We start from the raw sequence: 23,593 nt of genomic DNA on the forward strand, positions 1-23,593 counted from the left end.
AAATGCAACTTTAGACCATGGTGGTCTGATAGAACACAGGAGGTTATTCCAATTGTTTTGTATCTGTTTAGATTTGCTTTGTGACCAAGTATGTGGTCGATTTTAGAGAAGGTTCCATGGGGTGCTGAGAAGAAGGTATATTCTTTTTTGTTAGGATGGAATGTTCTGTAGATGTCGATTAAGTCCATTTGAGTCATGACATCAATTAAGTCTTTTATTTCTCTGTTAAGTTTCGATTTGGGGGATCTGTCCAGTGGTGAAAGTGGGGTGTTGAGGTCTCCCACTATTAATGTGTGGGGTTTTATATGTGATTTAAGCTTTAATAATGTTTCTTTTACATATGTGGGTGCCCTTGTGTTTGGGGCATAAATGTTCAGAATTGAGACTTCATCTTGGTGGATCTTTCCTGTGATGAGTATGTAATGCCCTTCTTGATCTCTTTTGATTGATTTTAGTTTGAAGTCTATTTTGCTGGATATCAGGATGGCTACACCCGCTTGTTTCTTAAGACCGTTTGATTGGAAAGTCTTTTCCCAGTCTTTTATTTTTAGGTAGTGTCTATCTTTGAATTTGAGATGTGTTTCTTGTATGCAGCAGAAAGATGGGTCCTGCTTTCGTATCCATTCTGTAAGCCTATGTCTTTTTATAGGTGAATTAAGTCCATTGATATTGAGGGATATTAATGTCCAGTGATTGTTCATTCCTGTTATTTTTTGGTGGTGATGTGTGTGTACTTTTCTTCGTTGGGGTCTACTGCTGTGGCTTTATCTATTGTCTGTGTTTTCGAGGTTGTATCTGACTTCCTTAGGTTGGAATTTTCCTTCTAGTGCTTTCTGTACGGCTGGGTTTGTGGATAAATATTGTTTAAATCTGGCTTTGTCATGGAATGTCTTGTTCACTCCATCTATGACGATTGAAAGTTTTGCTGGGTATATTAGTCTAGGCTGACATCCATGGTCTCTTAATGTCTGCATTACATCTGTCCAGGACCTTCTGGCTTTCAAAGTCTCCATTGAGAAATCGGGTGTTATTCTGATAGGTTTGCCTTTATATGTCACTTGGCCTTTTTCCTTTGCTGCTCTTAATATTCTTTCTTTATTCTGTACGTTTAATTGTTTAATTATTATGTGGCGAGGGGACTCTTTTTGGGGGTCTAGTCTGTTTGGTGTTCTATAGGCTTCCTGTATCTTCATAGGCATTTCCTTCTTTAAGTTGGGAAAGTTTTCTTCTATGATCTTGTTGAATATATTTTCTGTGCCCTTGAGTTGGTATTCTTCTCCTTCTTCTACCCCTATTATTCGTAGGTTTGGTCTTTTCATGGTGTCCCAAATTTCTTGGACATTTTGGTTCATGACTTTGTTGACTTTAGTGTTTTCTTTGACTGATGAATCTATTTCTTCTATTGTATCTTCAACGCTAGAGATCCTCTCTTCCATCTCTTGCATTCTGTTGATTATACTTGCATCTGAAGTTCCCAATCGTTTTCTCAGATTTTCTATTTCCAGCATTCCCTCTGTTTGTGTCTTCTTCATTTTTTCTATTTCCCTTTTCAGGTCTTGGACTGTTTCCTTCATTTGTTTCATTGATTTTTCTTGATTTTCTTTCAGTATTTTATTGTTCTCTTCCAGGACTTTATTGATGTCTTCTAATTTGTTTGCCCTTTCCTCTAGTTGTTTACAGCGTTCTTCACATTTTTTTGTCTTTTCCTCTACACGAGCCTCTAGCTTCTTCATGATGACATTCATAAGGCTATTTTCTTCTGCTTCTTCCAATTTCTGATGTTCAGGTCTAGGTGTTGGAGGAGGGCTAGGGCCTGGTGATGGTGTATTACTATTCATTTTGTTGTATGTGTTTCTGCCTTGACGTCTGTCCATCTCCTTGTGGTTCGTTCCTGGCCTTATCCGCACACTTGGTTCAGAGCTGACAGATTCAGGAAGTCTCTCTCTCTTGTCCAGATGGGAGCTCTCTTGTCCAAATTGGAAGTCCGGGGCAGGATGGAAGCTCTTGTTCAGAAGGGAAGTCCGGGGGAGGATGGGTGCTCTCCTCTCTCTCTCTCTCTCTCTCTCTCTCTCTCTCTCTCTCTCTCCTCCAGATGGGAAATCCACGGCAAGATGGGAGCTGGGGGCCAGCCTCTAAGTCTCAAGAAGAGGCTTGGGGCTCAGGCAGATGGGCATGGGGGCAGGGCGTGGAGACTGCAGGGTCTGCCAGGGGTCTTGGAGAAGGAGATCCTTCCCGGTGGGGCTAGAAGGGCACCTGCCCAGGGACCAGAACCTGGGGCCAAGTTGGGCAGGTCTTCCCCGGAGTGGCTGGTGCCCAGGGATGGGGTCGGGGGCAAGCTAGGGCACTCACCTGTGCTTCAGAAGGGAAGTCCGGGGGAAGATGGGAGCTGGGGGCTGGCCTCTAAGTCTCAGGAAGAGGCTTGGGGCTCAGGCAGATGGGCGTGGGGGCAGGGCGTGGAGACTGCAGGGTCTGCCAGGGGTCTTGGAGAAGGGGATCCTTCCCGGTTGGGGTAGAAGGGCACCTGCCCGGGGACCAGAACCTGGGCCCAAGTTGGGCAGGTCTTCCCCGGAGTGGCTGGTGCCCAGGGATGGGGTCGGGGGCAAGCTAGGGCACTCACCTGTGCTTCAGAAAGGAAGTCTGGGGGAAGATGGGAGCTGGGGGCCGGCCTCTAAGTCTCAGGAAGAGGCTTGGGGCTCAGGCAGATGGGCGTGGGGGCAGGGCGTGGAGACTGCAGGGTCTGCCAGGGGTCTTGGAGAAGGGGATCCTTCCCGGTTGGGGTAGAAGGGCACCTGCCCGGGGACCAGAACCTGGGCCCAAGTTGGGCAGGTCTTCCCCGGAGTGGCTGGTGCCCAGGGATGGGGTCGGGGGCAAGCTAGGGCACTCACCTGTGCTTCAGAAGGGAAGTCCTGGGCAAGATGGGAGCTGGGGGCCGGCCTCTAAGTCTCAGGAAGAGGCTTGGGGCTCAGGCAGATGGGCATGGGGGCAGGGCGTGGAGACTGCAGGGTCTGCCAGGGGTCTTGGAGAAGGGGATCCTTCCCGGTTGGGGTAGAAGGGCACCTGCCCGGGGACCAGAACCTGGGCCCAAGTTGGGCAGGTCTTCCCCGGAGTGGTTGGTGCCCAGGGATGGGGTCAGGGGCAAGCTAGGGCACTCACCTGTGCTTCAGAAGGGAAGTCCTGGGCAAGATAGGAGCTCCCCGCTTGTTTCTTAAGACCGTTTGATTGGAAAGTCTTTTCCCAGCCTTTTATTCTTAGGTAGTGTCAATCTTTGAATTTGAGATGTGTTTCTTGTATGCGGCAGAAAGATGGGTCCTGCTTTCTTATCCATTCTGTAAGCCTGTGTCTTTTTATAGGTGAATTAAGTCCATTGATATTGAGGGATATTAATGACCAGTGATTGTTCATTCCTGTTATTTTTTGGTGGTGATGTGTGTGTACTTCTCTTCTTTGGGGTTTACTGCTGTGGCTTTATCTATTGCCTGTGTTTTCAAGGGTGTATCTGAATTCCTTAGGTTGGAATTTTCTTTCTAGTGCTTTCTGTACGGCTGGGTTTGTGATAAGTATTGTTTAAATCTAGCTTTGTCTTGGAATGTCTTGTTCGCTCCATCTATGATGATTGAAAGTTTTGCTGGGTATATTAGTCTAGGCTGGCATCCATGGTCTCTTAGTGTCTGCATTACTTCTGTCCAGGTCCTTTTGGCTTTCAAAGTCTCCATTGAGAAATCGGGTGTTATTCTGATGGGTTTGCCTTTACAAGTCACTTGGCCTTTTTCCTTTGCTGCTCTTAATATTTTTTCTTTATTCTGTACATTTAGTTGTTTAATTATTATGTGGCGAGGGGACTTTTTGGGGGGGTCTAGTCTGTTTGGTGTTCTATAGGCTTCTTGTATCTTCATAGGCATTTCCCTCTTTAAGTTGGGAAGGTTTTCTTCTATGATCTTGTTGAATATATTTTCTGTGCCCTTAAGTTGGTATTCTTTTCCTTCTTCTACCCCTATTATTCATAGCTATGGGCTTTTCATGGTGTCCCAAATTTCTTGGACATTTTGGTTCATGGCTTTGATGGCTTTAGTGTTTTCTTTGACTGATGAATCTATTTCTTCTACTGTATCTTCAACGCCAGAGATCCTCTCTTCCATCTCTTGCATTCTGTTGGTTATACTTGCATCTGAAGTTCCCGATCATTTACTCCGATTTTCTATTTCCAGCATTCCCTTTGTTTGTGTCTTCTTCATTTTTTCTATTTCCCTTTTCAGGTCTTGGACTGTTTCCTTCATTTGTTTCATTGATTTTTCTTGATTTTCTTTCAGTAACTTATTGTTTTCTTCCAGGACTTTATTGTTTTCTTCTAATTTGTTTGTCCTTTCCTCTAGTTGTTTACAGCGTTCTTCCCATTTTTTTGTCTTTTCCTCTACACAAGCCTCTACCTTCTTCATGATGCCATTTATAAGGCTGTTTTCTTCTGCTTCTTCCAATTTTTGATGTTCAGGTTTAGATGTTGGAGGAGGGCTAGGTTCTGGTGATGCTGTATTGCTATTCATTTTGTTGTATGTATTTCTGCCTTGACATCTGCCCATCTCCTTGTGGTTCATTCTTGGTCTTATCAGCACACTTGGTTCAGACAGAGCTGACAGATTCAGGATGTCTCTCTCTCTTGTCCAGATGGGAGCTCTCTTGTCCAAATGGGAACTCCGGGGCAGGATGGGAGCTCTTGTCCAGACAGGAAGTCCGGGGTAGATTGGGCACTCTTGTCCAGAAGGGAAGTCCAGGGCAGGATGGGTGCTCTCGTCCTGAAGGGAAGTCCAGGGCAGGATGGCAGCTCTTCTCTCTCTCTCTATCTCTCTCTCTCACTCTCTCTATTTCTCTGTCTCTCTCTGGCTCAGAAAGGAAGTCTGGGGCAGGATGGGAGCTAGGGGCCAGCCTCTAAATCTCAGGAAGTGGCTGGGGTCTCAGGCGGATGGAGGTGGAGGCAGGGCATGGAGATTGCAGGTCTGCTGGGGGTCTTGGAGAAGGGGATCCTTCCCAGTGGGGCTAGAAGGGAACCTGCCCAGTGGCCAGAACCTGGGGCCAAGTTGAGCAGGTCTTCCCCGGAGTGGCTGGTGCCCAGGGATGGGGTTCTGGCCTAGCCAGGGCACTCACTTGTGCTCCAGAAGGGAAGTCCAGGGGCTATTAAAATTCTAAAGTGTCCTATGAGCCCCCTAAGCACACAGAGGAGTGTTTGCAAAAGGAGCTCAATAATGCCTTCAGACCACAGTGGAAACATGAGGCAGCCATCCTCCTACACTCAGAGGAATTGCTCTTCCTTCTCCCAGCACTTCAGTCAGGCTGTACTGTATCCTTGTCTAACCCATGGTGTCCAGGGTAGAACATGCAAGAATCACCATTTTGCATCTAATGATCTTTACAAACCTAAGCTGTGAAAGTTCTGATTTGAGTGAGTGTGGATGATGGACATGAGGAATATGCTAACTCTTCTCTATCTCGGACTGGGATTGCCTTGGATGCTATGCACTTTTTAGGCAGCCTTGACTTTTTCCATGCCCAAAGGTGCAAGGAGGTGTCCAGCAAACCCATTCTTGTTCTTCTGCGTTTGTCATGTCCACAAGCTCCCATCTCCCTGGCACCTCACCTCATAGAGCATCATATTTTGACACTTTAGAATATGACAGACCTAAGTTTCAAATCAGCATGGTTGCTGAGAGTTCTTCCCCCATCTGATCCATGTGGGTAAGCACCTTTTGTTGCCCCGGCCAGTGGGGTGTCAACAGGGGGCGACCCACCTGCGGGAGAAAATGAAAGGGATGGGGAGACACGAAGGAAGACAGCAAGACAGTGTTCTGATCAAGCTGCAAATTTTATTCTCCTCAGAAAGGCTTATATAGCATGGGAGGGGGAGGGGCAGGAAGGAGAGAAGGGGTGCACGATGTGCCATATGTGCAGGTAAAGGGAGACATACAAGTCATGAGTGTGTTGTACTAGGTGGTAAGGTCACTCACTGGTCAGGGCCCATTTTTCTGTTGCTATGCTACCTGACCTACCTGACCTGTTCTTTGTCTTTGGGGGCATCTGGTTTAGGGCAGGGGCTTGTTCTCTGGCCTAGCTAGTACTTTTCCATGGTCCATGTTGGTCCCTGACATTTTGTGACAACTGATGTGGACAAGTCCAGAGCAACAGCATATACATGCATCAGAGGATTTTGCCTACATCTTTCCAAGGTCAAAAGCTTACCTTCTGTCCTCAGTGACTTGCTGACTACATAACACACCTGGCAATGTGGATTCTTGGACCATGAACCTCACTGAATCCACCAGTGATGTCTGGCACTGTTACAGCTTTAGACAAAACTTGAAGATATAGCCCTACTTGAGGCATGGCACAATCATGACATTTCATTCACAAAGAGCAGCTTTCTCTGAAATGACATTTAGTGGAATGGTATCCTTTCAGTCTGAGGGTGGATAAGCCCAGCCCAAGAAGGGGTTAGATTGTGACCAATATGTGAAAACCAAAGATTTATGTACACATTTATCCTCTTTTTGATTTTTTAATTTTTATGAAGCAGAGCTGGCAATCTTTTTCATTTCTTGGGTGATCATGAGTTTATTGGGGTGTGGTGTCTGGGTGACAGATGTTGCTTACAGCAGCATAGAAAAACAAAGTCAACCCCACCTGAGTGATGACTCAGAAGAGTTGAATCCCAGGAGATCTATGTGTGGTTTCCACACAGCGCAATAGATCCAAGAGTCTCCTCTTCCCAGCAGTCCACTTTCAGATTTGGCATTTGAAAGAACAGATGTTTGCAGCACAGTGTTAAAGAGAGGCACCCAAGGAGAGGACAAGACACACTCAAGCAAAGAGTCTTCCCTTTACAGTTGCCATGCATCTGGTTTGGGAGGCATCTGGAGTTACATGCTAAGAACCCCTTCTCTGATGGTGAGTGGGATCATGTGTGGCTGCTTATGTGCACTGGATAGAAGTCCACCAGGAATGTAAACAAGGTTCACTGTCTTCCTAGTGAGGTTCCTAGAGCCTTGTATTATTACACCTGGCAGAGGAATAAAGCTGAGCATGCTTAGGCCTGCAGCACAATGGAAGATCTTATAATACTCCCTTTTTAAAACATCTCTCTACAAAAGTAATGTTGTCTTGATGTAAATAATCTGAAAAGACATTATTGTGTTGGAGTTCTTTTTTTCTCTAAGTTTTCTCTTAGTATATACTAATGATCCATAATAATGGGTTTCATTATGACATTTTCAAACATGTGAATGAGGTTTTTGTTCCTTTTCATTCCTCTATTACCCTCACTGTTCATCTTCTCCTTTTTGCTGTCAACTGGTCACTCTTATACTTTATTGTCTTTTAAATAGTTGTTGATCATCCAATCAGTTTGATTAGAGTAACTAATTGGATGAGGGTTTATTTACAGGACTATGGGTGGTTTGCCAGTAGCAATATCACTAAAGGAAATGTATCTTTCCTCTTCAGTATCCATCACCCACCGAGAGATGCTAAGGAAGGGATGGACCTCCTGAGCCTATTGCCCCAGCAACCCTTCATTGCCTGTACATCCTCAGGATTTTGTCCTATGAACAGATTCTTGCCTGATCGCGAGACTTCAGTTGGAGAGTTTCCTATTTCTTTTGCCTCAACATGAGTGCTGGATTATCAGACTTGTTCCACTACACCCTGCTCACACCTATCTTTTAAAGTAATCCTAGGGAGCATGTGTAAGACACTGTTACCTTGATGTCCCTGTGGATTAGCCAGCTCTAGGTGTGGTAGAAGAGGATGTGATACAACTCTGTGTCTTCTTACAGTTGTCTGTGGTTCAGAGTCCAGGTACCTGAACCAAAGCTGTTCAGAAGAGCAGTCATGAATGAGTGCACTAGATATTGTTGACTATAATGCTGAGTGACTATTAGAACCCTAGAATCAGGCCGGGCGGTGGTGGCACACGTCTTTAATCCCAGCAATCGGGAGGAAGAGGCAGGCTGATCTTTGTGAGTTCAAGGCCAGCCTGGTCTACAGAGCAACATCCAGGAAAGACACCACAGCTACACAGATAAACCCTGTCTCAAAAAAAAAAAAAAACAAAAAAAAAGAACCCTAGAATCTACGGGTAAGGGTCTCAGGCTGAGGGAAGTGTGGCTTCCATAGAGTGACTCTGACTAGGCAGGGGATGTGGCTGAATTTGCGAGTTCACAGTAGAATATCTAGGAAGAAGAGGCATCAAGGTTTGCACACACACACACACTGCCCTGGTACTCTCTTGGCTCAGCTTCTGGAAGGACCTGAAGATTATGCTACAGGGCCAGACCACATACTCTTTGCCTTAGAAGACAATTTGCATCTTTGCCCAAGGTCAGACACATTGAAGGGATTCTGGGCCTCTCATTTCAGCACTGTGCTGTGAGGCTGAAGAGCTGGAGAGCTGTGATTCGGTTTTGGGAAAGGAAACTTTCCAGAATCCATTTGAGGGCACGTGGTTAATTTTATGATGAATTTGATGAGTTATAAGATTCCATTGATGTCATAAAGGTGTTAATAATTTCATTGTTATCCAAGTGTCCTCAGCACCAACAACTACAGTCTAACCACAGTCACACAGAGAGAAGGGAAATGTCCCATCTGTCCCTCTGTTCCTGACCATCTGTCTGGTCCTTCTGACCTCCAGGCCCAGCATTCATCCGAGCCCCTCACACTGTTCTGCTCCTAAGTGCTGAGTGTCCTTGGGCATCACTGATCCTGTGTGTGTTACAGGACCACCCTGTGAGCTCTAGTTGAGGCATTGTCCCTCACTGCTGTCTGTCATTATTCATATGCTCCTCCCTCCCTGATCCATTGCCTCCTGACCTCTCAGGTTCTGACCCTGCAGGAGTTGGCACTTCTGACCCTGTTCCCATCTTCCCCTTTCAGAGTCTCATACTGAACACACAGGAGGAGAAGCAGAAGTCCACAGGCTACAGCCTTCAGAAAGTCAGGAAGTTAATGAAATGGCATGATCAGTTAGCTCAGTGGTTCTCACCCTTCCTAATACTGTGACCCTTTCAGACAGTTGTGGTGACCCCCAACCATAAAATTATTGTGTTGCTGACAAGCAGAGAGCTTTCATTATCCGACCTAGACTCTCTACATATATGTTACAGTTGTGTGACTTGGTCATCCTGTGGGACTCCTAGCAGTGAGATCAGGGGGTGTCTGACTCTGTTGCCTGCTTTTAAGACCCATTCCTCCTGCAGGAATGCTTCATCTAAGCTTGGTGGAGGAGGGGATTCCCAGTCTCACTGCAGTATGATATACCAGGGCTGACTGAAATCCATGGGATGCCAGCTGGTGTTTAAAAAGAAAAGGTAGAGGAATGCATGGAGTGGAGGGTAGAGTAGGTGGGGAGGAACAGGGGAGAGGTGAGGGAAGGAAAGTTTTGGTTAGGATTAAAAAAACAAAAATTATTGTAGTGCTACTTTATAAATGCAATTTTTCTACTGTCATGAGTTGTAATGTAAATATCAGATATGTGGGATATGAGATATGGGACCCATGTGCAAGGATCATTTGACAACCCAACCCCTCCCAGAGGGGTCAGATTGAAAACTGCTAAGCTAGCCCCTTAACCTGCGTTTGTGCTGCTGTGGGATGCACTGTGTTTCCCAACAGAAAGCAGTTGTGGGCCTCACCCAGGTAGGAATTTGTACCCAAAAGGTGTAGCTGGGAGCTCAATGGGGCCGAGGAAGATATTGTTACAGGAGACCTGCAGTGACCAGACAGAGGTGAGAGAGTCTGTGCTTATCAGGATGATAAAGCCACCTATCATTTTTCTTTTTTATTGCTCTACCCTCCAGAAGGCACAGCGTGGACTCTGAAGTCATTCTGAATATCAGTCACCCTCACCCCAAACCTCACCCCAAGTCATGGTAACTCCCTTGTCACAGATCCAGCATGGGTGAAGGAGTGGGGAGCAGGAAGCAGAAGGGTGCACTGGAGATTGTGGATCTCTAAGCAGGTGTTTGCAGAGGATCCCACAGATGGAGAAAGCACACATGAAGAAGGACTTGGGCATTGGAAATTTATACCCTGGCACTTAGGCCTGCAGAAGCCCACCCCATGGACTGCTGTATCTCCCTCGAGACTTTGTCTTCTATCTTTTGCTTTTCATTTGTTTCCTTTTCAGTTTCATTTCATTCTTAAAATTTTTTATTTAGAGCTGAGGATCAAACCCAGGGCTTTGTGCTTGCTAGGCAAGCACTCTACCACTGAGCTAAATCCCCAACCACTCATTCTTATAATATTAACTGTCCTTTTTTATTTCTTCAAGGACACATTCATCATTCAAAGGTTTATTGTTCAATCTCCATGAGACTTGTGTATTCTATACTTTCTTTTGCTCTGGGTAGAAAATTTTATTCCATTGTAATAAAATAGGACAAATTATTTCAGTTTTCTATATTTGTCAAAATATGCTTTATATCCTAATATATGACCTATTTTATAGAAAGTTCCAGGAGCTGCTGAAAAGAATGTGTGCTCTGTAGTGTTCAGATGGAATTTTATGTAGGTATCTGTTAAGTCCATTTGTTCTATGATATCATTTTCATCATATTTTTCTGTTTATTTTTCTGTAATTTCCTTAAGTGCCCAACTCCTATTCGTCCCTCTGCCACTCTGTACCCACACTAGTAGCAAGCTCACTGAGATCAAATTTGGTGACATTTAGAGACATGTATATCCACCTGACAAACATTTTTAGGCCCTGTTTTTTCTAACACAGGGACTCTCTGGGCTCTCAGAGCCAATGATAATGCTGAGATACTGGCCTATGAAAAGGAGTTTCAAAGTCCTAGGGAAATCTGCCTGGATACAGAAAGAGTACAGGGTAAAGATTCTGAAGCAGCTCACTATGAATTCCTGGATGAGGTGGTAAGCAACCTTAGACTTCAGGGACACCTGAGGACTGGCTACTCTTGGCTCCTTCTGTCTAGCCCTGAGGTCTAGTGCACCCAGAGCCCAGAACAGTAGACTTTTTTCTTTAGTGGTTTGCAGTGTTCCACTGGCATGGTGCAGCCATGGTTTCACTTGCCTCCTCTAATCAGTAAAGAACTCTACATATTCAATGTCTCCATCCAATACTCTCTCTGTTCCAGACAGTATTTTTGTGTTTTTAACCCCTACTAGGAAAAGATGTTCTCTCTCTCTCTCTCTCTCTCTCTCTCTCTCTCTCTCTCTCTCTCTCTCTCTCTCTCCCTCTCCCTTTCTCTCTCTCTTTCTCTCTCCAACCGAAGGAATGACTGGACTATGTAAGATCCCTCATGTTCAAAATTACAGAAGCAGTTTATTTATGTTACCTGGACAACCTGATGTGTTCTCTTAAGCCTAGGAAGCTGTGCAGCATGACTTGAGGGAAGGTCCCCATGTGCTCTGTCACCCAGTGAGGCATCACTCAGAAGCCTTTTGTGGATGATGATGGAGACCATAGTTAATATGTAGAATGAAAAAGAGTCTCAAATCTGTGTATATTGGACAGTTTTATGTACATATTCATATGAGAGAGAGAGAGAGAGAGAGAGAGAGAGAGAGAGAGAGAGAGAGAGAGAGAGAGAGAGAGTCTGAAAGTTCACAGATATGGTCTAGACATTTAAGCAGGTAGTCTCACTGCAGATCTTCACCTGTCCCTCTTCTCCTCCAAATCCAGGCTTTTCAGCCTCATCCCCAGGTCTGCACTAGAACATCTGATGCAGTTACCTTCCTCCTCCTGGACCCATCTCCAGGAGGTCCCACAAATCTTACCTTCTTAATATCCCTACGCCCACATATTGCTTTATTTCTGACCCCAAATGCAGCAGGCATTCTCTGGGAACCCACTCACAACTTAGACCAGGAAGTAAGTAAAGTTATTGCAGATTTTCACCCCTCCCTCCATCCCTTCAAGTCTAATCCTACAGTATAATCCTCAGCACTGCAGTAGATCTGCTGTGGCCTCAACCAATTCACTGCCCCCATTCCTGGAAAACTAACTAAAAAACACTGCTTTCCTCACTCTTCGAACCCCTTCAGATGCCCCCCCAACTCGAGTCCATTCCAATTCCTAAGATTAAGCTCCCAAGGCGTACAAACACATTTTACCTCAATCCCACTGGCCAAACCTATTGAGCCCCAAAAGGATTTCCTGTGACAACACACACCTAACACACTCTCCTATGAAGAGGAGAAGGCAACAGAAACCAAGGAACAAAATGTCCACCCAACAGAGAAAAGACAAGATATCAGCACTAAGAACTACAATTTTCCCAAACCCAGATGCCTAAATGCCAGTGTAAACACAGAATCAACAACAGCCAGGATAAGATGTCTGCACCAGAGCCTAGCAAACCTACCACAGCAGGCTTTGAATATTTCAACATAGCTGAAGCACATGAAAATTAGTCTGGAGGAATATGATAGATCCTTAAAGTGGAAATGAATAGATCCCTTAAAGAAGTGTATGGAAGCTGGGTGGTGGTGGTGCACACCTTTAATCCCAGCACTCGGGAGGCAGAGCCAGGCGGATCTCTGTGAGTTCGAGGCCAACCTGGGCTACCAAGTGAGTTCCAGGAAAGGCGCAAAGCTACACAGAGAAACCCTGTCTCGAAAAACCAAAAAAAAAAAAAAAAGTGTATGGAAACACAAATAAACAGTGGAAAGAAATGAATAAAAGTTTTCAAGACATGAAAGTGGGAAAAGAATCAATAAAGAAAAACAAACTGAGAGAGATGTGGAAATGAAAAATTAGGAATTGAACATAATCCACAGTCAAGCTTCACCAACAGAATACAAGAGATGGAAGAGAGAATCTCATTCATTGAAGACACAATAGAAGAAATGGATACATGATTAAAGGAAAGATTAAATCTAAAATTATCTTGGCACAAAACTTGTAGGAAATCTGGGGCACTGTCAAAAGACAAAATCTGAGAAAAATAGAATCAGAGGATGAAGAAGATACCCAGGACAAAGAAACAGAAAATGTATTCACCAAAATCATAGAAAGAAATTTACATAACCTAAAGAAGATAATGCCTATCAAGGTCCAAGAGGCATACAAAACAAAAAATAGACTGCATCAGAAAAGAAGGTCCCCTCAGCACATAGTAATAAAAAACAAAGAGAGCATATTAAAAGCCAAAAAGGCAAAAGGCCATGTAATATATCAAGGTAGACCTATTAGAAATACACTTGATTATCAATGGAGACTCTAAAAACCAGAAGGGCCTGGGGAGATGTGCTGTAGAGTCTGAGGCCACAGATGTCAACCATATTAAAATACCTAGAAAAACTTTTTATCACCATAGATGGAGAAAATGAGACATGCCATGATAAAACCAAATTTAAACAATATCTATCTATAAAGCCAGCCCTAAAGACAGTGCTAGAAGGAAGTCTCCAACCTAAAGAGCATGAGTGCATTCAAGAAAATACACGGAATGAGTAATTCAGGCAACTAATAGACCAGGAAAGTCAAAAGAAGAGAAACACACACACACACACACACACACACACACACACACACACACACACACTCACTCACTCACATATACCATTATCACCATCAGCACTACCACTGCCACGAACACCAAAACCGACACCAACAGCAACATCAACAAAATAACAGAAATCAAAAATCATTGGTCATTGCTGTCTCTCAACATTAGTAGTTTTGATTCCCCCCAAAAAAGACACAGATGAACAGAATGAATGGGAAAACAGGATCCATTCTTCTGCTGCATCCAAAAAATACACCCTAACATCAAGGCTAGACATCACCTCCAGGTAAAATGTTGGATAAAAGATTTTCCAAGCAAATAGATCTAAGAAGCAAGCTGATGTGACCATTTTAATAACTGACAAAACAGAGTTCAAATCAAAATGAAACAGAATAAATAGGGAAGGAAACTACACACCCATCAAAAGAAAAATTCACCAGGAGAGCATTTCAATTCTTAGCATCTATGCCCCAAATACCAAGACACACAAGGTCGAAAAAGAAACACTAATATAGCTGAAATCACATTCTGACCCTCACGCACTGACAGTGGGAGACTTAAAACCCATTCTGGAAAATGGACAGACCATACAGACAAAACTAAACAGAGAAATGTGGAAGCTAAATGATGTTATAAACTAAATAGACCTAACAGATATTTACAGAACATTTCTTCTAAACACAAAGAATATACCTTCTTCTCAACACCTCATGACTTACTCCATAATTGACCACGTACTTGGACACAAACCAAGTCTCAACAAATAGAAATAAAAATCAAAATAACACCCTAAATCATATCTGACCACCATGGATTAAAGCAGGATATTAATAACAACAGAAACATAAGGAAACCAAACAATTCTCTACTGAATGAAAAAAGGGTCAAGACAGAATTTGGAAAGAAATTCTGAACTTATTACAATTTGTTACTGTTTGTAACTTACTGAGGTTATGTTTTTTGTTTTGTTTCTGAGATGTGGATCTTGTTTACTTGCCCTGGGCTTATGTAAACCTCTTGCCTCAGGCTTCAAACAACTGAGGCCACAGATCAAACAACTAAGATCCCAGTTTGTAGTTTATTATCTATTGGGAACAGCATTGTTACTTATGAAGGCAATGGGGCTTAGGGAAATCAGGTTTTCTATTGACAACAGACAAATATGGAAAAACATGAAATTGAAGAGAGAGGACATGGAATTTCCTGTAATCAACAATGTCTGAAACTTCTGCTTCATTTGAAGAATATCTGAGGCTTGGAAAAAAGGAGAGAGGATGGGGAGAGGATGATGGGAGGGAGGAAGCAAGGAAGGAGTAAAGGAAGAAAGAATGGAAGGAATAAAGGAAGGAAGAAGCCTAATCACAGTGAAGTGTTAAATTAGATGGAGGAACTTTCAGGCTCACACATCCATATGGTTACAAGAGTATTTATTGAGTCTAATAAAATGTGTCCAGAAGGATAAGGAGAAAGACACAGAGGATTTGTCATACTTGACTGAAAGTGCAAATGCTGAGGTTAGAAATGCTTATGTTAGTGTTGAAACAAATACAGATAAATCAATGGACTTTGTAACCTCAGGATGACCCCATCTTCATTCCAAACACCTTCATTCCTGTCACAGGACACTAAAGTTCTGCATGCTTGACCTGAGCCCCCTTTATCTCCTGGATCTTCTGGGGCAGAGTCTTGGTCCAGAACTGCAGCTTTCTGGCCTTCAGGGCTCGGCCCACAGCAGGCTGAATGTCCAGCTGCAAGTACTGCTCATCATGGGCCAACTCGGGCCAGTATGGAAGACCCACACTGTTTGGGTTGCTGTGGATAGGCCACCAATAGGGAAAGATAAGGTCACTCTCATCCAAGACTTTGTCCCTTGATTTGGGTCAGAGCAGTGGATGAGTAGGCTAAGGGTCAGAGGGTAAAGAAAAACTGGCCTACTGATAGAGAATACAAGTGTCACCCATTGGTGTCTGGTCCATGTGAAGTAAGGTAAGTTATGTAATTTTGTCTCTCCCTCTCAGATGGAAAATACAAAGAACAGTATTACAATACGATGACTCACCCACTAGGTTTCTGTGGGATGACCAAAACTAAAGCTAGAAGGTGTCTGTCTATGTGTGCCCCGGGCTGGAGAAGACTATGGTAGAATTAAGGACCTACACATGCTAATGAGGCACACCCACATGGGAGCCCTGGATGGAGACCCAGACAAAAGGAGTTTGAGGGAGGGGCATATTCTCACCCATGTCTTGCGAAGTTGGCCCAGTACTTCATCATCCTCCTATTCAGCAGCTTCTCATCCTCAGTGAGGTCAACTGTAGACAGAAGGAGACAAGGGTCCAAGTCCTAGCTACCTCATGCAGGTGATAACTCATGCTCTACTATAGCAACTATAGCCTTGACCTGAATAGTAGGCCTGGTTTAAACAATTCCCTTACCACTTAGATTCTAGGATCTATCGAAGCCTCTACTTGAATTCTCTCAGGATCACTCCTACCACAGTGTGTTCTCATTGCTTCTTGCACAAGGTAGACTAGGAACGTTCCTATTCTAACCCTGATACAGTTTTTGTTTGTTTGTTTGTTTTTGCTTTGTATTTTTTTTTTCAGCTCAGAAAAGCTGAACACTTGATCCTGTTCTTTCCCAGAGCCTCAGTTTCCTCAGCTGGACTGAGAACTCAGAAATCCCTCAGGAACTCATCTAGGCCTCCATTCAACTGAAGGAAAACAAGGCAGACTCACCTTTCATGCCCCAAAGGTGGGAGCCAAAGACAAAGACAGCATGATCACCATGGTCAGCCCTCACATGGGATGGCCTGACATGCTTGATGAAGCTGGGCTGGTGCTGGAACTCATAGAAGTAGACAGGCGCATGGGAACCTGGGAGTGAGGACACAGGTTGACATAATGATTTCTCACATGGAGCTTTTTTGCCCAACCTTTGGTGATAAGAAACCTTCCTGTAAGATTATCTGGAATCACGATTGAGTGGTGAGCTCCAGGCTGGAGAACTGACTATGGGAAACCTTTTGTTAAAAAGAAACCCTGGCATTCCCAGATGAGTAGTTGTGATAAGACACCAAGTATAATTATCATGTTTCCTACTCTGGACCTGGATAAGATGCCATTCATTTACTCTAGACATAAGGATATGCTGAGGTAAGTGTATTCAGTTGCCTGGAATCAGAGACCTGTTAAAGACATGTATCATGTCTGGACTCTACAAAACCCATCAGGGACACACAGCTCTGAGCTCTCCTCCCCTAGGTCTTGTTAATGAAGTACTCACGCTGAAAAAGTGCTACTTGGAGTGCAGGGATCACAAACATGAAGTCCTCCAACAACTCCCTGAACTGTGCTTGGAGGGTCTGGGGGTCCTGAACGTCCCCCATGTACTCTTCCATTAGCAGGTCACTACATTCAGGAGGCAGCATCTACACCAGGAGAAATCAGGAAGAGTGATGTAGGGCATGTCCCTGGATAGGTAGACAGCAGCCTCTGAGTAACCAATGTGGTCAGGGATGAAACAGGGTATAGAGGGAAAGGAATGAGCTTTGGGTGAGCCCACACAGAAATACACACATACACTAACATTTATTCTGATCATGCCATCTGACAACAATATATGGGAGCTCTCTTTGTTAGGACAGGATTCAACATTGCTCACCATCTGTGCTGCTGTGCTCTTCAGAATACCTGGCAGGGTCTCTCTGGTTATGTTCTTTATGACAGGATCAAGTCCCTTCAACTACGAGGTAGAGGAGAGTCTTAAGTATAAGATGGGTTGGATCTAGATCAGAGTACCTTTAAGGTCCCACCACCCACCATTTGAGTTTAGGTTCCCAGGGGATTAGAACTAGGTCTTACCATGGGGATTCCCCAGCCACACTCATCACTATCGATACCAATGATGCTGGGGACAGGTTGAAAATCCACAGAGGCCAACAGCTCCCGAGGGTGCCTTGGTAGGAACATCCCATCCACCACACCAGGGATCATAATGAAGGCCTATAGGGCATTAAGGGTCAGTGCTGAAGATCAAACACATAAATATTCTGATGCCCACTGAATATCCACAGTATTTCCCTATTTCCTATCTCATCTCAGGGTGCTATGCTCACTCCAGAAGAAACAGGACATCAAAATTATCCTATCTTGTTCTTTTTGCACACAGTACTAAAGGACGTCTAACCATAGAGGCAAGTTAACTGGTTTGAGTAGTAAGTACTGGCAATCCCATTCCTGGTGACCAGGTCCTCTAATCCACACAATTCTCCCAACCTGGTTGATAGCCAGAATTTCTGCTTCACTCTTATCTCGTAGGCAGTGCACCAGGGCCTCTGAGTCCTTGGCTTCACATCCAGACAGGTTGGCAACCATCTGTAAAAAGCACAGATAATAGTTATCTCATCCCTCTCAGAATGGAGCAGAATTTCCTGGATTCCAGTAGATGTCATTGCCCCAAACACCACATCCTACTGTTTGTTGGGTATGAAAGACTTAAATGGATTCGTTCACATTTTCAGTTGCAATGGAGGTGACAGCTGGGAAAGGGACCGTTCTACCTGCATGTTTGTTTTGTTGTTGATTTGTTTATTTTTGTGTGTGGTGTGTCATGTTGTGCCTGTGAAGGACAGAGAACACCTCAGGTGGCACTTGTCACCTTACCCCTTGTTTGTATTATTCTACACTGGCTTCCTGAACTATGACCTTCCAGGGATTCTACTGTCTCTACTTCCCATCTGTCCATAGGAGCACTGGGTTTACTAATGCATATTATCACCTCTAGACTTATGTGGGCTTTGTGGATTTGAACTTAGGACCTCACATATGCACAGCAAGTATTAATACCAGCTGACAATTTCCTTCAATCCTTATGTCCTGGTTAGATTTTTTTTTTTTTTTGTCAAATTGACACAAGCCAGGGACAACTGGAAAAAGGAACTTCAACTGCGAAAATGCCTCTATCAGATTGGTCCATAGGTGAATCCGGGCTTTTTTCTAAAAGTGACTGATGCAGCAGGGCCCATACCACTATGAGCAGTGCCACTCATGGGCAGGTGTGCTGGGCTGTATGAGAAAGCAATCTGAGGAAGTCGTGGGTAACAGGGCAGTAATCAGTGTTTTTTTCCTGGCATCTACTTGAGTTCTGGACTCCAGGTACCTTTCTGAGGGTCTACTCTGATTTCCCTTCAAGTTGCACTATGAACTGTAAGCTGTTATAAACCTTTTTCTTACCACATAGCTATTGGCCATGGTCTTTATCACAGTAATAAAAAGCAAACTTAGAAACCATGCACATGTATTTTTGCCAAATATGGCAGCCACTGTGCATAGCTTTTCTGTTGTATATCACACTCAGCATATATAAACCAGAAAGGGATGGATTCTAAATTTTATGCCTTTTAGAAATTAATAGAATGAAGCTATTTCTCATGATCCTTGTTCCCCAACTAACAGAATACCAAAATACTACAGGCAAGGACTAAAGCAGCAAAGTAATAGATAGTAGTGTAGAGTGCACTCACTGTGTAGACCACCTCAGATGTGTCAGAGATAAGGTCAGGCAGCAGGGCCACTCCACTCTGCATAATGGCTCCATGGAAGAGTCCTTTGGACATGGGAGACACAACAAGTGAAGACACACTTGTGCCACCTGCTGATGCACCAAAAATAGTGACCCGGCCAGGGTTGCCTCCAAAGTAGGCGATATTCTGCTGAACCCAGTGTAGGGCAGCCACTTGGTCGAGGTAGCCCCAGTTGCCTCTGGCGTGCTGGTCTCCAGTGCTGAGAAGTGGCAGGAACAGGAATCACAGGTCTATCCTTATTCTACTCAACCCCATTGTGCAGCCCAGTTCCAGAATTACCTGAAGAAGCCAAGGATACCCAAACGATACTGGATAGCAATGATTACTATTTCTTCGGTAGCTGCTAGTTTGGATACATCACTCATGGAAGCCATTCCAATAACAAGTGCACCACCATGGATCCATACCATCACCTGGAGAAATCAACACAGATCTCAGGAGCCCCTCATGCAGCCCAGCTGCTTATTAGATTATAAACATTTTTATGTCTATGCAGGTTGATTTACATACAGATATCCTCAGGATTTCAGGATATGCTCTACAGATGATTACTCTAGGCCTATAAGCACATTTCCATTTCTTCTTCTCCAAACAGAAAAATCTCAGCATGAATTAGTGGATCTAGATCACAAGTAATGTGGTCATTACTCTTAGACCCATCAAAGTAGAGAAAAGAGGAGTATTTTGAAGAGTGTCTTTCTTGATTGCTAGAGTCATCAGATCCCATTGGCAGCTGGAAATTTTGATGACCATTCTAGAGTGGGTCTGCCAGGTTCAAGTCAGTAGAAGAATTCTTGATTTAATCAAAGACCTAGAGCCTGTTACCGTTAGATGCCCAGTGCTCTGTGTCACACACCAGGTTTAAGCAGTTTACCATGGCTGGGGTGACATTCTTGAACCCAATAAGGTAAGAATATTAATCAGGGTCTAAATTACAGTGTTCAGAATTACTTTGTCCCTTCCAATCTCCCTGAGAAAGAAACTTCCTCTTCCCAAGCTAACCACAGTCTAAGACACTCACAGGTAAGTTAGATCCTTCATGGGCATGAGCTGGTGTATAGATGTTGAGATACAGGCAGTCCTCGGACATAGAAGTGGGAGGCATGTTCAGATTCATCATTTTCACAACCTCATTATTCATCATATCAGTCTGCAGACACCTGGTGAAAATGGAAGACAGTTAGTTCAGGACATGTGATAATCAAACCTAAGGCTGAGTTTGCACATTCTCTCAGCCACCTTCAGCTACTGCTTTCCATGATGCCCTGATAACTAACATGATTCCTCTCTAAAGTCCCTTCCCACCAAGGTAGTGTCCTCAGGCTCTGTGGAAACGCAAATAGAGCAAGACATTCAGGGAGACCTCTGGTCAGATAGTAATATCCTGAGCGCAGTAGATGAGACTGCTGGCAGTCTCTATGAAAATGATTTCTTTCATGTACTATCATTCATCACTTCCATATTATTTAAATCCTGGTGTGGCAATTAGTTTTGACTGTTGACTTGACACAATGTAGAATCTACTGGGAAAATAATCTTAATGAGGGATTGTCTAGATCAGTGAATTACAACTTTACAAATTCTTGGCCCTTTAACACAGTTCCTCATGTTGTGGAGCCCTCCAATGAACTATTCTGTTGCTACTTCATAACTTTAATTTTGCTACTGTTATGAATAGTAATGTAAATATATGATATACAGAATGTGTGATATTCAACCTCTGTGGGATAGCACCCACAGGTTGAGTACCACTGGCCTAGATCCTGTTGGTCTCTAAGCATGTCTATGGCAAATTATCTTGATTCTGTAAATTGAGATAGGAACACTTGTCTATTGTAGGAGGTACCATTCCCTAGGAAGTCGCTTGTGAGCTGTATAAGAATGGAGAGAGTAAGTGAAGCATTAGTAGGAATGCCTATGTCTGTAGTGATATGTAAGTAAAGCCTTTATGTCCAGCTTTAAGTGAAATGCACAGTAAAGCCTTTGTGTCTGAATTTGAGAGAACTGTTTCAGCAAAGCCTTTGCTATGTTTGAGTTAATCAATAGAGGCTCAGAAATTGTTTTGGGACTGTTTAAGCTTTGAAGAAATGTTTCTCTGGAGAGTCTGTGATTTGCTGATACTTGAGAACTTGGAGCTACACTGACCTTGGTTCTAAGACAGTCCTTGTAGACAGACCTGGCATTCTTACATTTGATTACATCTTGCTATAATCAAAAGGGACTTAGACATATGTGGGTTGTCAGTTCTCGTGAGCAGCAAGAGAAAGATGACTTTGGTAGTTGGAACCTTTCCCAGCTACAATTATCATTTTGTATTTTTGAATTAAATAACTGGAGGGAGGTAACTGAGGGTCAGTCTTTTAAAAAAGTGTTGTATCCCTCTGCTCCTTCAGAAAATGAAGGCTTGGCATCTTAGTGAGCTTCTCTCCCTACTGCAGCACCTATGACCCAACATCAAACAATATGTTTTCTTTAGGGTTTCTTCCTTATTTGGGATGTGATGTGTCCAGCTCTCTTGAATTTCTGCCTCTGTGGTTTTTCACCTATGGTTGATTATAACCTAGAATTGTGATCCTTAGTAAAATCTTTCTTCACCATGTTGCTTTTGTCAGTGTACTCCATCACAGCAACAGAAAACAAACTAAGACACTTGGGTATTGGGAATCTGTGGCCACGTAGGAACTACAGGGATGAATGTACAATACCATATGGTAGTGAGACATTCTCCATCTCACTCCAGACTCTTAAGGTTTCTCCTTCTTCCACATAGTCTCCAGATGAAAGCATGTGTACTTGTTCCTACTCAATGACACATGGACAATGGATGGTCACAGTGACTGTGAAGAATGGCTTTAGTCTCTCTCCTCACTGCAGTACCTGCAGCTAAATCCCTACGAGTGCCAAGTTCTGACCCAGGCGCCTGGCACAGTTGTTCTTCTCTAATCCTTAGCACATTCATCAGAAACTTGCCTGGGAGACTGCCCTCAGCACAGATGGAAAACTGCTATAGAGCTGAGATGGAGGAGGCATTGTAGGCCGCAAGTCCCCTGGGCCCCAGAACTTACATGGCTGGATGGGAGGTTCCATCTCTCACACCACTCCATGGCTCAGGGGCCTCAGGGGGAGCAAATCGCAGTGGTCCTATGGGTGGCTTGGCAAAGGGAATTCCCAGGAAGCTATAGACACCAACTTCACTGTCTTTCACATGGACAAGGCTTCCTCTCACCTGCCCTGTGTGTGTGTTCCTGATGGGGCTGGATGAGTCCTGGCCTGTAAGTGGAGACATGCCATCAGTTGGGACACTTTGGATTTCCTGCCTCGTTGTCATTGTGGTACAAGGGGAATGTAATCCCTGTTCTCCCAGTTCTGCTGTGGGATGTGGAGATGAGGTCTATGGATTACCTAGAGCTTGAAACCTTGACATTAGGCCCTCTTAAAATTTGACAGGGCACTTCCCTAGTCAACAAAATGACAGTCTCAGAACCACTTGGAATTATGAAAGAAATATTGTCATTATCCACCGCCAGAAGGAGCACTAGCCACAGCCACACAGAGTTGGGATATGTCCCCGTAACTCTTCTGTCCATGCTGGCTTCTCAGTACATGGTGTTCTTACACAGCTCTGACCACACATGTACCACAGGGCCTATCATGTGGGCTTCTGTGGAGGCATTAGGGGCATGTATAAATCCACACTATCATCTGTCATCTCCACCAGCTCCTTCCTTTCTGGTGCTTCCCTGCTACAAGCTCAGCCTGCAAATCTGCAGAACTGGGACAGTTCTGACCCTGGTCCCCTCTGCTCACTTAGACGGACTCACCATGTGCGTGGAGGAGAAGAAACAGAAGCCCACAGGTCACAGCATACAGCCAGTCAGGAAGTCTATCAAGTGGCATGTTGAATCCTAGGCCCAAGTCTGTGCTGCTACACGATGACACTCTAATAACAACAGGAAACAGACAGGTAGGCCTTGCCCAGGCAGGAATTTGTACCTTTCAGGTGTAGGTGTGGAAATTTATTTGAGTTGGACAAAGTTCTTATTGCAGGAGAACTGATAAGGCAGAAGCCACAGGAAGCCAATAGCAGGCAGAGAAAAACCACCTATGCAGTCTCTGCTCCTTCCCTGGCCTCTGGGGTAGACACTGCATGACATCTGAAGTCCTTCTGGAATGCCAGGATCCCTGTCCTTGAACATGGAGTCACCATAGTGCAAGGGCAAGAGCTCTAAGTGTGTCCTTCATCCTCAAGACTCCTCTGTGCTGTCAGGACTTACAGAGTAGTAAGTCCACCCTGAGGGTCCCTTGTCCTTATGGTGATCTTAGGATCTGCAGGTCCCCTCCCTGTCAGGTCATGCTGGTTTCTTTGACAGACACTGAAATTCTGGCTCCTCTTGCTGTGTGTGCAGCAGTTCAATAAACTCTTAAGGCCCTAGTGCAGTTGTTCTCAGGTCTCTAATGCTGTGACTCTTCAGTACAGTTCCTCATGTTGTAGTGA

The 23,593-nt window shown here is 44.2% G+C and overlaps 1 protein-coding gene across 3 annotated transcripts; it reads right to left on the minus strand.

Annotated features, from left to right (window-relative positions):
- Positions 1-15,139: 15,139 nt before the first annotated feature.
- On the minus strand, positions 15,140-22,995 carry LOC131911826 (liver carboxylesterase-like). 3 transcript variants are annotated; one of them, XM_059264218.1, is made up of 12 exons: positions 22,920-22,995; positions 22,164-22,368; positions 20,120-20,258; positions 19,378-19,511; positions 19,039-19,297; positions 17,792-17,890; positions 17,378-17,518; positions 17,178-17,252; positions 16,800-16,944; positions 16,253-16,390; positions 15,754-15,826; positions 15,140-15,326 (listed from the first exon to the last, which is right to left on the minus strand). In XM_059264218.1, exons 1-12 carry the CDS (start codon positions 22,993-22,995, stop codon positions 15,140-15,142), a joined length of 1,671 nt encoding a protein of 556 aa, XP_059120201.1. The 3 variants fall into 3 exon arrangements, with proteins under 3 accessions (XP_059120201.1, XP_059120200.1, XP_059120202.1); XM_059264217.1 differs by having other exon boundaries at positions 17,178-17,258; XM_059264219.1 differs by lacking the exon at positions 17,792-17,890 and having other exon boundaries at positions 17,178-17,258.
- Between the last annotated feature and the right edge of the window lie 598 nt (positions 22,996-23,593).

The sequence above is a fragment of the Peromyscus eremicus genome, chromosome 5, assembly GCF_949786415.1.
Source record: "Peromyscus eremicus chromosome 5, PerEre_H2_v1, whole genome shotgun sequence".
NCBI lineage: Eukaryota > Metazoa > Chordata > Mammalia > Rodentia > Cricetidae > Peromyscus > Peromyscus eremicus.